A 12,165-nucleotide genomic window follows, 5' to 3' on the forward strand; every position below is an offset into this window, starting at 1 on the left:
CTGGATCCAAGCAGAGGTACAGAAGTCAAGAAGGAACAAAATAGAATAAAGAGGGAAAACAGTAAATACTATCTTATAACTTCCAAGAATATTGCAAGTTCTTTATTTTTTATTAAACTACCTGTAAGAAAACCCACAGAAAATGATAAATGACTTGTATCAATAGGTTTGTGGAAGGAAAGAGACAAGACCAAGGATCTGGTATCATATCCTGGGTCCTTTAAATGTGCCAAATTCTGTGGAGACCTCTGATTTGCAAGACCAGATCACGTAAGAGATCCATTAGTCAGGACTCCTCCAAATGCTGCCCAGTTCCTAATTAATTTCTAATTAAAATTCTAGTCATCTACCTATGCCCTATAATTACATTTTCAGTAACATTAGGCTTTTATCAGCATCAGTCATGAACGTGGCAGGTGTACAGATGGGACTGTGCCTACGCTGGCAAATACTTACGGTAGTTCTGTTCATTCCTTCAGATGAAGGCCAACAGCCAAACTTAACTGACCCTAAGGCTTTGTGGTTCTGTGCTTGGCTGGCAGGCCATGCTTTCACCCTGATGCCTGCAGGCTTAGCAATTTAGCTCCCAGAGCCTGAGGTTTAATTGTTAGCATGGCCTGAGCAACCCCAAATGTTGCTGTCATTTTGCCTTATCCAACAAAATATCATTTGTTGTGGTGTTCCTTAATACTCCTAAGTGTTTAAATCCAACGTTTTCTTCATTTCTCCAATGGCTTTTAATTGATTAGTTTGCATACTTTGTAAGTTAAACCAATTCACTGTGCATTTGTCTTGCCAAATCTTTACTGACTACATTAAAAAACACCTGTCCCAAGTGTACCTCACTCTGAACATTCCACTCCCCAAGAGCAGCTTTCTACTATGTTTTTTTTAATCTATCATGTAATCATTATTTACCCTGCAATATTTTTTCCTTTAGTATATGGTACTTTTTTCCTTTATATGCAGGCTTTAAGAAAGGATATCCTCAAAAACATCTTTGAAGGTTTAAGTAGCCACCATTTACTAAGTCAGAAATTAATTTTCAGAAGAAACTAGAAAGGAAGAAGTGGACAAGAGGAAGGCTGTTATGGAGGACAGGGTAGTATGATTCTTTTACTAGCCTTCTCAAAGTGAAGAGCTGTTACAAGAGTCTCTAACAATTTTCTCTCTGTTTATGTGGTGTACCTGCAATTATGAGTACCATTTCATCTCTTATTGCAGATTCAACCCAATTTTCAGAAAGAGATGTGAAAACTTCATATTAACTTTTTGTATTACTTTCTGACAGCTTTGACCATGTTTTGTAATAGCAAACCTTGGGTGCTTCCTATTAATAATATATATACACCAATGTCTCTATTATTTTCTTCAGATACTACAGGTGAGTATCAGTAGTAAACAGAAATTATGCAAGCCAAGTCCCCCAGACTGAGGAAAAAAATGGGCTTAATTTTAAACATACAAGTATTTCTTTAGAAGAGGACTACTCTGATGCTTGGGTCAGACAAAAGCTTTGGTGCTGTCAGCAGTTGAAACCCTGGTCTGAAATAATGAGAGCATTTCCATTTGTTTCAGTAGACTCTAGCAGAAGTCTTTAATTGCTTTGCAGTGCTCACACTCCTTCCTCTTTAAAGGGTACTGCCATGACAGCCACTTCTATAGTTCCAAAAACCTGTGACCTGGCAACAGGAATCACTCAGTGATATGACAATTCTGAAAATGTATTAATTTATCCTTCTTTTCTATTATTTGTTAATATTATTGGCACAATGGTTTTTTTCTTGATTGGAAGAGGTCCTGAGTACTCACAGTCCTTTCACCTCCCACATCACATCACATCACCCCCGCACCCAAACATTCCCTGCACTGCTTAAATCTTCTGCTACCTTACATCTCAGTGAAGTGAAAAACTCTTCCTGACCCCACCTTGTTTATCAACTACTTTACTACTTTAGCCTCTTAGTAGTTATAAAAATCCAAATGAGCATCTATCATTTCTGAAAAGGTGACTGAGTTTTATGGGAACCTGCTCTCCAACCCAAGCTCCTATCAGCCGGCTGTGCTTTGATGCCATCAGGTCTCAAGAACAACCTGTTTGGGCTTCCAACACATTACCTTTCTGTCCTATCAAGATGCAGAATGCAAGACTTCAGTCTGTGGAGAATTCCTAGCAAACTAAGATGAATTAGCAGACAACTAATTTCTCAATGAACTTGAAACTAAGAAGCTCTTTATGGATTATATTTTCCACACATTTTAGCCTTATTGTAACTCAGTTCTACAGGACCCCATCAGACTAAAGGATTTTGATTTGTATGTTTACCAGAGGGGACTATGACACAACTGACCCGACCTCCATCTAGCTTAACCCATTACACAGCAGCCCTCCAGCTCCTCCTTACCTGGTAAATCATCTTCGTCTTCACTGAAAACATTTGGGTTAAAGACAGGCATGTTAATGTAGTCCATTGAAATCTTCCGCACTTCTGGGAGATATATTGTCATCTGCCTGGGCTGCAGATGCAGCAAACTGGTTTTATATATTACTAGAGAAAGAATGTAACAAGACACAAAAAGGTCTGTTACACAAATAGCCTGTAAAGCTAAGGAAGAAGCAATTCAAAGCAGACACAAGGGCTATGAATATTGTTATTTACTGTATACATGTGCATGGGCAAGCCATTATTTGTCAAATCACTATGTAACACTTTGCATAAATGGGATAAAAGAGATTGTTGCTTTCAGCTATTTCTCTTTAAACGGAAGCAGCATCCCTGTAATTAAGTAATTAATTACTTCATCTTGTATTCACATCGATTTTTGTGGAAGAAAAACACTTTTTTCCATTCTACTTTTGGAACTTTTCACCACAGGAAACTACTGACTTCTATGACTTTAGGGGAAAACTGGAAAGCTCTCAGGAAGGATATCTGCTGATGATTACTAGATACAGAAAAATCCCACTGGGCTCAGGAAGTCCCTGGGACCCAAACCACTGGAGACTGGGAGAACATTTGCAGGAAGTATCACTATATATTTACTCCACACTGACATCCTTTCCTATCTGCCACTGGCAGTGAAAGAATTAGAATGACCTGTGGTCATTCAACTGCTGCTAGCAGTCCATATAGCCACAAAAGGTATCCATCTAATTCTGCATCCAGGGCATCTTTATGTATTCCTGACCCAATTATATAAGGCAACCCGGGACAAAATAAGTTTCCTAAAGAGCTCATTAAACTGCTATGCTTGTGTTAACATTTCAGTTCAGAGCTCAGTTCTGCTAGGCAGTACCCTGTTCCTCATCCAGCCTTCCTCCTTCCAACAGAAGTAGAACTGGCCTACCCAGAAAAAGGCTGATAGACAGCTGCTGCTTTTAATGAAGGCTACCAGATTACTGATGCCTCAGCAGGAGAACCATGTGATGAGGCTTTGCACTGACTTGAAGAATCTTGAGCATGAGGCTGTAACAGCTTTTTTTTGTATCATTTGTAGCTAAATAACTATAAAAATCAGACTTTAAAAAATATTTCTATTGCAGTAACTTGAAAACTATTATTTTTATAGTACTCTTGCAAAACCTTTTTTTTATTTGTGTGGGCTTTGTTCAAATAAATTGTAAAAATAGAGGTCTGGGCTCAAATGTTAATTTACCATTTTATTACAGGTGAGACTTCTAGCATTTTATTGACCATCTCATTATTGTATTTATAGATTTTAATCTCCTTTAGTTACAGTGAATTTAATAAAATCTAATTCCCACTGTCCACAAAAATAAGTGCTTTGTTAAAGAAGCTTTTTGATCACTTACAAAAAAATCTCATGGCATAAGTTTGTTGTTTGTTAGAAAGAATCTGACATGCAAAAAAATCAATAGAGTTTGCTTTTACCTGCACCAAGGTTAGTTGGTAGGAAAGCAGCCAAGCCCACAATTTTGAATTTGGTTCCCCAGATATTAGATGTGACCTGAGCAAGGTAGTTGTGCTGCAAAACAAAAACAAGATCATTTTTACCTGATAAAATCTGTATCAAGCTCTAATAAAAATCTGCAGAGCAATCAAGGTATTCCACGTGATAATGCAATTTCAGCTTCTCTTGTTTTTATTGTATTGAAACAGCCTAAAGTGCCTATGTAGCAATGGTTTTACCCAGTCATTAAGAAGACTCATTCTGATATCTAAACACCATCAGAAGTGATGTATGCAACAGCCACAGGGTGATTAAAGCTATTGAAGATCTGAACAACACGATGCCTGCTTAGTGAGAACAGGTCTGTTTCCTGGCACTTGCTGCTCCTGCCCAGCAGGACCATGGCTATTCTGTATTTCAGAGAGTGATACACCCTGCCCGTTGGTTCTATGCTCATGAATCACTTTATGGAACAATAAACAAGACAAAAATTGATTACTCAAAACAACATATATTCCCCTGGAGCTCCTAATGCAACTTCCCAAACCACTGCTTCCATGGTACACATATTATGGGTCTGAAAGACCAGTAGATTTTTCTCAAAGGCCAGGAGTTATGCTGCCTGTATTAGGAGCAGGATCTAAGCCTCAGGTCTTCTGCTCTATTCAAAGGGCTTTTGGTCCTATCTCCATGTAACTGTTCTAGAATTTTTCATAAAAAGGAAAAAGTGAAACGAGAGCAGAAAAAAACAAACCAAACAAAAGAAAATTAAAGGAACACATGCTGTTATTAATAAAATAAACAACCCAGACAGTTCTACAGCCTGCTAAGTTTCATTTATCCAGAGGACATGAACACCACAAAGAGTGCAAAGTGGTAATTCCTTTCCTTCCTTCCAATTAAGACTGTTTCATGTTAATTATGAAACAGAACATGTGGTCCTCTGAAGCAAACATTTCCTTACCTCTGCAATCCCTAGCAAAGCAGAGAATTATGGTGGTGTTAAGACAGGCCTGAGAACACTGTTGAAGTGTTTTCACATACACTTTTGAAGAGCCAACACCATCACCTAGAATAAAACCTCTCACATGGGTTCACACTGACAAAGGTAAGTGGCCCTGGTATTTACCAAACAACATCTGATATTCCATTGGCACTTTTGAACATTAATACTGAACTGGAAGATGCAATTCTCTAGTTTTTCCATCCACTTATTGTAAATTAATGAAAACTTTAATTGGTGGTTATTGAATCTCTATCACAACCTGCTGCCTCTGGAAAGAAATGCATTTCAATCAGGTATGGTAACAATGTGCACAATACCTGAGTAATATCTTCTAAAGGAAACTCTCTTCGTGTCAGGCTTGGCGAACCAATAGAGGGTTTCCTTATTGGTAACCTTGGCGACCTTGAGATCTCCTGTGCAGCTCGTGACATCTTTGGAGACTTGCGAGCTTCTATATTGATTCTGCAGGTAAAGCAATGCTTAGAATCAACAATGGGCAAGCTAAAATGCACAAAACTCATGTCTTTGATTGGAAAGATGTAAGAAGACAACTGGGAGGATGTCCTCAAAGTGACTAATAAAGACTGGAGAGCCTACAGGATGGAGAATTATGGGTCAAATTTGAAGATACAGAAGACCTGACACACTTGCAGTAACTCATGCTGGATGCTTTCTAATTAATCTAACCAAGTTTACAGCAGTTCTACCAGATACAACGTATCTTCCACTAATCCCTAATAGGTATAGGAATGAATTATTTCAGCTATGCAAACTTTGAGCAAAGTCTCATGAAATGAGAACATGACACCTCAGCTGACAGATTTTCACATTAGTACAGCAAACCAAGGCTCCACAAATGTTGTCAGTGCTCCTACCCTAAGCCAAAAGTTATTTCTACCTCCCACTATACAAGGGAGGCCAAGAATACAAGCTCGAGTACCTAAAGAGCTCACTGGCAGAAATGTAACAAACAAAAGTTACATTTCAAAATCATGTTCTTAGAAAACCAAGGGTGCAAGATCGTTGTTTTTCCTGAGGCCCTGCAGTTTTAGACTCAGGAATTGATGGTTCTTTTGCCAAGTAAGTACTACTAAAGTAAAATGTTGGTATTTCAAACATTGCATTCACATGTAAAAGGATGAATTTGCCCTGCCTCATACAATGGCAAGCTCACAGTACAAGGTTTTTGGAAAAGTGTCAACCACAGCTGGAAGGCAACAGGCCCTCAATCCCGTAATATGAAGATGGCAGGTAGATGTCATCTATGAGGGACATCACAGACATCAGTGAGGCTCCAGGCAGGTTTGGGGGATTCTGTCTACACACATAATGAATATAATGAAGAGCTGTCAGGAAAACCACCAGACAAATTAATAGCTTAGAAGCTCCTGCATCCTGCTACAGAACCTCGTCAATGCAGTGTTTAGGGGGGTCTGTCTGTTGAGGTTCCCTTGCAAGGCCACCACAGCATCAGTGCCACCTATGCCAGGATCTGTACCACCTATGCATGGACATATGACTTTGAAAATATTCCTGAGGAAATAAAGGTTTTAACTAGACCAGGAACTCTAAGGACTGAGGGGGTAAAAACAGTCTGTTTGAAGGACAAAATACAGCCCATTGTGGCAAGAGAGGCAAAAGAAAAGGTGGGAGAGTTTATAAAATCTTTCTTTGAGACTGTCTGGGGAGAAATTGTGCTCTAGTGTTTCCCATTACATTTTGTCCCAGAAATTTTCCCCAAAGTCCAACTCTCTACCAATCTCTGAAATCACCCCAGAACTGCACACTGTAGAGGACTCCAATCTTACAGAGGACTCCTATGTGCCCAAATGAGTTTACTTTTCATTTTACAAGGTGTCAAGAGAGGGAAGGGGAGGAAGGGAGGAAGAGAGGCCACTTGGGGAAAAAGAAGAAGAAATATCCAATGTTATTACCTGGGGAGTTTAGGTGATTTGCTAGCTCGACTGATTTTTGGAGATTTCTTTGCTGCCCAGTCATCACTGAGTTCGATATCGCTGGAGTCAGAGCAGTTGCAGCTGTCAATCACAGTGGAAATCAAGCTGTTTCCATAGATTTCATCTATCAAGACAGGCCCCAGAAAATTTAAGTGCTGCTTCAGAAAACTGGTATAAATTATAACTCTCAGTCATCAGAAGCATAAACCCGATCCACAGGCAGCAGTTGGAATAAAACTTTGCAGAGAAAAATTAAACGTTCTTCACTCTGCCTTCAAACTCCAAATTTCCAATGGTTTGAACTCAAGTGAACATGATTCAGAGGGATGAATAGCATTCAATTGACTTCAAAATTGAGATGAAAGAATATTTTCTGCTAATTAGCAATCTATTTTCCAGTACTCAGAATACAAGAAGTTCTCTTTGTAAAACAGAAGGCAGCAGGGTATAATTTCAGAAGCTTCTAGGTCACACTAAAGATTTTTTTCACATCAGAAAAAAATACCAGATGCCACCATCCATGTTGCGCATATATATATGTTTTAAAACCCTTGAGGATTTAGTATCCACAGTATTGCCAGATCATTTTTATACAGAGCAACAATTCAATTCTACCTGCTTTTCCGTCTGTTTTAGGATCCATGATGACAAACTCTGGCCGCAACTTGCTGATACGACGTCCTTTCAGGATGGGCACCAGTCCCCCAAGGTATTCCAAGTACAGAGTGTAACATGGACCACCGACCTCTGGGTCATCTTCTGTCCGCTTCATTGTGCAGTGAAGCCGTTCATTACCAGCTGTTGGGTAGCTGACAAAATCTCTCATATTGTTTGGGTCTGGGATTGGAGGCTTAATTAAACAGAGGAAGGAAAGAGAAAGTTTCCTATAGGTTATTGGTTGGGGTTTTTTTCTGTGGTGACTTAATCCCAACACAACTAACTGAACTTGAACTCAACTATAATTTGGCAGGTGAAGATTAGTATAGGTTACTTTGGGAGCTATGCAGGGCCCACATGCAATGTATATTATTTAGTTAGATCAAAAGTAGTTGTACACAGAAAACGAAAACTAAAGCTAGTCACATCAAAAAGGAAGGTTGAACCTGTGGTCAGGGCATTTAATTAGACAACAACCCATCTTCAAGTTCCAGCTCTTATCAGAAACTTCTTTTTGAACTTGGTTAATGTGGTCAAGTCAAGTATCAGAGTATCTTGTCTCCTGCAGGCTCTCCAAGTGAACCTGGACACTGAGATCCCATTCCTGGTTAGTATTGGTATATGCTATGTCAGTATGCTACAATGCTGTCAGCTCTGAAAGAAGCTTGAACTTCTTGTATCACTTCCAAGCACATCCTATTTGAGGGCCTATTTGTGTGCCATGTAGAGAAATACAAGCACAAAGCTCAGGGTGGGTTACTTAGCTCTGCTTGCCAGCACACTGTATTAATCCATCACATACTCAGTCCTAAAGCAGTAGGACTGCTTTTGTCTAGGACAATTTAGCCTGTATGACACAAATACTATTAATGCGTGTAAGCCAATGGAGTTTCTTTCAAAATGAAAGTATAGTAAAAAAAAGGTAGGGAAAAAATAAGCTTCCTTAACGTGGCAAATAGGTATGGGCCAAGGAGTGAACTATAGTGCAGTCTGCAAGCTGGAGGGGGAAGAGGAATGCACACAGGGAAGAGAGTGCCTTGCCTAGCACCAAAGGTATGGCTGACAACATAGGTTGAGTGGGTGACTGGGACAAGCCAGAGTAAAGTGTATGTGCTGAGGAGGCTCCAGAAACACCCATGAAACAGGACAGGCACGTGGCTTCTGGAATCCCCGCTTCCGCCTCTCAGCTATGCAGCCCCACAACTGCTCCGCACCCCGGCATCCCCTCTAGGAGGTGACACAAGGGCTGTTGGCAACAATGTGCCCCTGAACTGCTCTCTGATCCCCACCAGGGCTCCCAGCCTTGCTACAGCCAACTGCTGCCTTCATCCAGCCCATCCCATCCCCTCCCCTGCCTTCCCTGACAGCCAGGAAATTGTCACTGATGCTCTAGAGAGGGGTGGCTCTGGAATAACATGGAAAGCATCCTGGGGAGAAGGATGGAAAGAACTAGAGACTGCTAGTCTGATAAATGCTCTGCATCTTTGGAGATCCAGGAGTTATGGTTACAGCAAGGCATTTATTGTTCTCTGACAAATGAAATTATTTACAGTTGCACAAATTGCTCTGATTAGCAGTACCCAAATGGAACCATGCTGAATTATTATTTTGTAGGCATAATTTGTTCTCATTTAAGCTGGGCCAGCCCCACTGATTTCAAATTAGTTGTTCTAGCTCTGCATTGTTTTAACAAGGACCTTTGGCTCAAGAGACTACTGCAACACATACACAAAAAATCACAAAAATGTATGTTTGAATGTTGAGCATTTACCAGCTAATGCTCTGCTTTATAGGCTGTGATAAACAGCTTGGAAATCCCAAGATGATACTGAGGGCAAAACCATGAAACAAATGGGTCGTACAGATGATTCTGCTCATAGTACAGGAAAAGGTGTGATATCTGGGTCATTTTTCCATAGCATTGTTGGAGCAGTAAGATTAGCAGAACTCACTGTTACTAGAAATGTTTAGGCAGCCCCAGGTCCTAAGTCCGATCTTCCTGGAAATATAAGCACTCATTACATGTAGGGAGGCAACGGTTTTATCCCTGTGAATCCCTCCTGTAACCATGACACAGTATTATCACCAGCGTGAGCTTCTTCAGAAGTCTTTGTGAGTCACCAGCATATTTTACCCTTGTAATGTACTTGGAAAGGCCATCTCCATGGAATAATGCAGATCAGCATGTGTAAGCCTTCTTTTCAGATTTTTCATAGGCACCAAATGCATCAGTGGGGTCTTGAAGAGGACAGGAGAGCTTTTAAAATGATAAATCTTATAATTTAGCCACTGCCACTTAAGAGCACCACGGGGGCGGGGGGGGGGGGGGGGTGGGAGTCTGGGAACACTTTCCTCTCCACAATAAACACATTTGTTTCTTTTTACCTTGATTGTTGGTATAAAGGCAGTGGTGAGGTACGAGCAGAGCCGAGGGGGCAGGGTCAGCTTGCTGATGTCCTTGTCATCCCGCAGAGAGCTGGCAATGGTCTGCTGGCACAGCAGCTGCAGACTGGAGACCCTGTGCTCCACTCTGACCACGTACAGCGCAGGCCCAGACGCCATCAGCAGGCGGGAATCCCTGTGACCCCAACAGATCGAGATGATGGGACGCTGCATGAAGAGCAAAAGGGTACAACTTCAAAAGATTTTGTGTAAAAGATCTTTCGCCAAGGTGGCTGCACAGCAAGTGATCACATGAATTCAGCACCGATCACATTACCCTAAGTCTTCCAGAAACTTAAAAGTGCCCACCGCTGCCCACAGAAGAAGAATGTGCACATCTGAAATCATCAAAAACAGCAGTTGATGTTTATTCAGTGCTTTTGATCAGAATGCTTAAAGCTCTTCACACAAGGAATCAGCTACCAAATTCAGTACCTAGATAGGATAAGTGACATTAAAGACACAGGGTGTTGAGAAGCAGGATCTTTTGATGCCCTATCCAAATGATTTATTCAGTCATCTAATCAGTCCTCATCCACTGGTAACAGCTCATGTTTTACAACTCAAAAGTTAAATTATATGCCCAGAGACGCTTAAAAAACAAGTGGAGAAAACCCAATCAGCTTTCTTGTCTTGCACCAAGTCTTCTGCAGCACAGTGTCTCTTTTGAACTATTCCCAGAGGAACTGAACTGTGAAAGAGCACCAGGAACACAACAGAGAATGGCCTTTTGTCTTGTCTACACTCAGAAATGTCTAAATCATGACAGTAAAAATAGAAAGAGTGAGGGCCAACTGGTACTAAATGTCACAATGTGGAACAGAATAATGATAAACAACTCAAACAATGCTGCTTAGAACATTTATTTCCTGCTTGCAAGGAGCTCCCTAAACTTTCCTTCTAAATCTCATCTTTCCATGTAAAGTACCAGTTTGTTGTGACCTCTTCTAACCCTGTCATCATTACCTCTGCCCTTCTTAAGGGTTACTTGCATCCACCTGTCATCTCTTGCTTTTTGTGTTACAAAGCACCTCTATTTGCTTATATACACATACCCTGTGGTATTTCAATCCCATCTGTGCAAATAAACAACACGGAGTGAAGATGAAACTAACTCCATGAAGAATACGATACAGCAGGCTGAGATCAGTGAACCACAAAAGATTTACTCCTTTCTGTGAAGGTCTTCCTTGTTTTCACAATCTGTGACACTCAAAAGTTTAAGCAAACATGTTTTTCATCTAAATTATGAACTGTATTTATTGAAAGGTCAGGGTATCTTTGGAATAGCTTTTCACAAGATGCATCAAGCAAGAAGATTGGTGGGTTAAAGCACCACCAATAATAGCCTTTATTCACTCCTCTATTAGCAGTATGGTACCCAGAGCGCAGGGTTAGATCAGCCCAGAAGTTACTCATCTAGTCAGGGGAAAAAGCTTCCCTTCCATTTACAAATTCAAGATGCTTAAAGGCGAGAAACTGGGAAGAGATGTTTTTATGTGACTGATATGAAGCAGAATGCAGCTGGCACAGCACTATTTCAATGTTTATCATCAAGATAAAGCTTTGGATGAAAAACTTTTTCACAGAAGAAATCTTCCCTATTATGTCACCTTATCCTAGATTTAAATTTCAAGAAAAATACTGTTTTTAAAGTAGGAGGAATGAAGGAGCTTCATTTTAATTACATCTAGGCAATACCACACACACACCTCCATGAAGGCACAAATCTTCAGGCTGACTGATATGCAAATAGAAAGCAGCAACATGTGAACCTTGTGATTTTCACAGTAATTGCTAAATGCATTTTGTAGTGGAGAACTTCAAAAGAATTGAGAAATCCTTTGTGTAGCATCAATAATTCTACATGGCTTGTCATAACCATAATCTGTGGGATACAGCCTAAAATTTGATGAGAGATCACATGAAGTATCCCCAACTGATTGGTATTTTCATGATTTGTGAGTGTGGCTCGGCCCTCGCACTGTCTGGCAGCAATGAGACAGTTCAAGCTGCTTACAAAAAAAATACAATTGAAAAGGCACTGGCACAAGGTAGGTACCTGCCACATCTACTATATGACAGCCTGAGAACAGAGCTAGTAGAAATGACCCTGATTTTCCCCAAGGGCTGAATCCCAGCATGGGCAGAACTATCTACCTGATCATTACTGTGGGATCCAAACTGCATACT

The 12,165-nt window shown here is 40.5% G+C and overlaps 1 protein-coding gene across 3 annotated transcripts in view; it reads right to left on the bottom strand.

The window, feature by feature from the left end:
• TULP4 (TUB like protein 4) overlaps window positions 1-12,165 on the bottom strand; it is a 156,290-nt gene that overhangs the window by 13,269 nt on the left and 130,856 nt on the right. For all 3 annotated transcript variants that reach the window (XM_082303162.1, XM_082303163.1, XM_082303161.1), the window contains 6 exons: window positions 9,916-10,140; window positions 7,489-7,723; window positions 6,853-6,997; window positions 5,236-5,380; window positions 3,894-3,987; window positions 2,406-2,549 (listed from right to left, as the gene is read on the bottom strand). In XM_082303162.1, the coding sequence (XP_082159288.1) occupies window positions 2,406-2,549; window positions 3,894-3,987; window positions 5,236-5,380; window positions 6,853-6,997; window positions 7,489-7,723; window positions 9,916-10,140 (988 nt within the window). The remainder of the gene's footprint in view (window positions 1-2,405; window positions 2,550-3,893; window positions 3,988-5,235; window positions 5,381-6,852; window positions 6,998-7,488; window positions 7,724-9,915; window positions 10,141-12,165) is intronic.

The sequence above is a fragment of the Coloeus monedula genome (assembly GCF_965178545.1).
Source record: "Coloeus monedula genome assembly, chromosome: 2".
Taxonomy (NCBI): domain Eukaryota; kingdom Metazoa; phylum Chordata; class Aves; order Passeriformes; family Corvidae; genus Coloeus; species Coloeus monedula.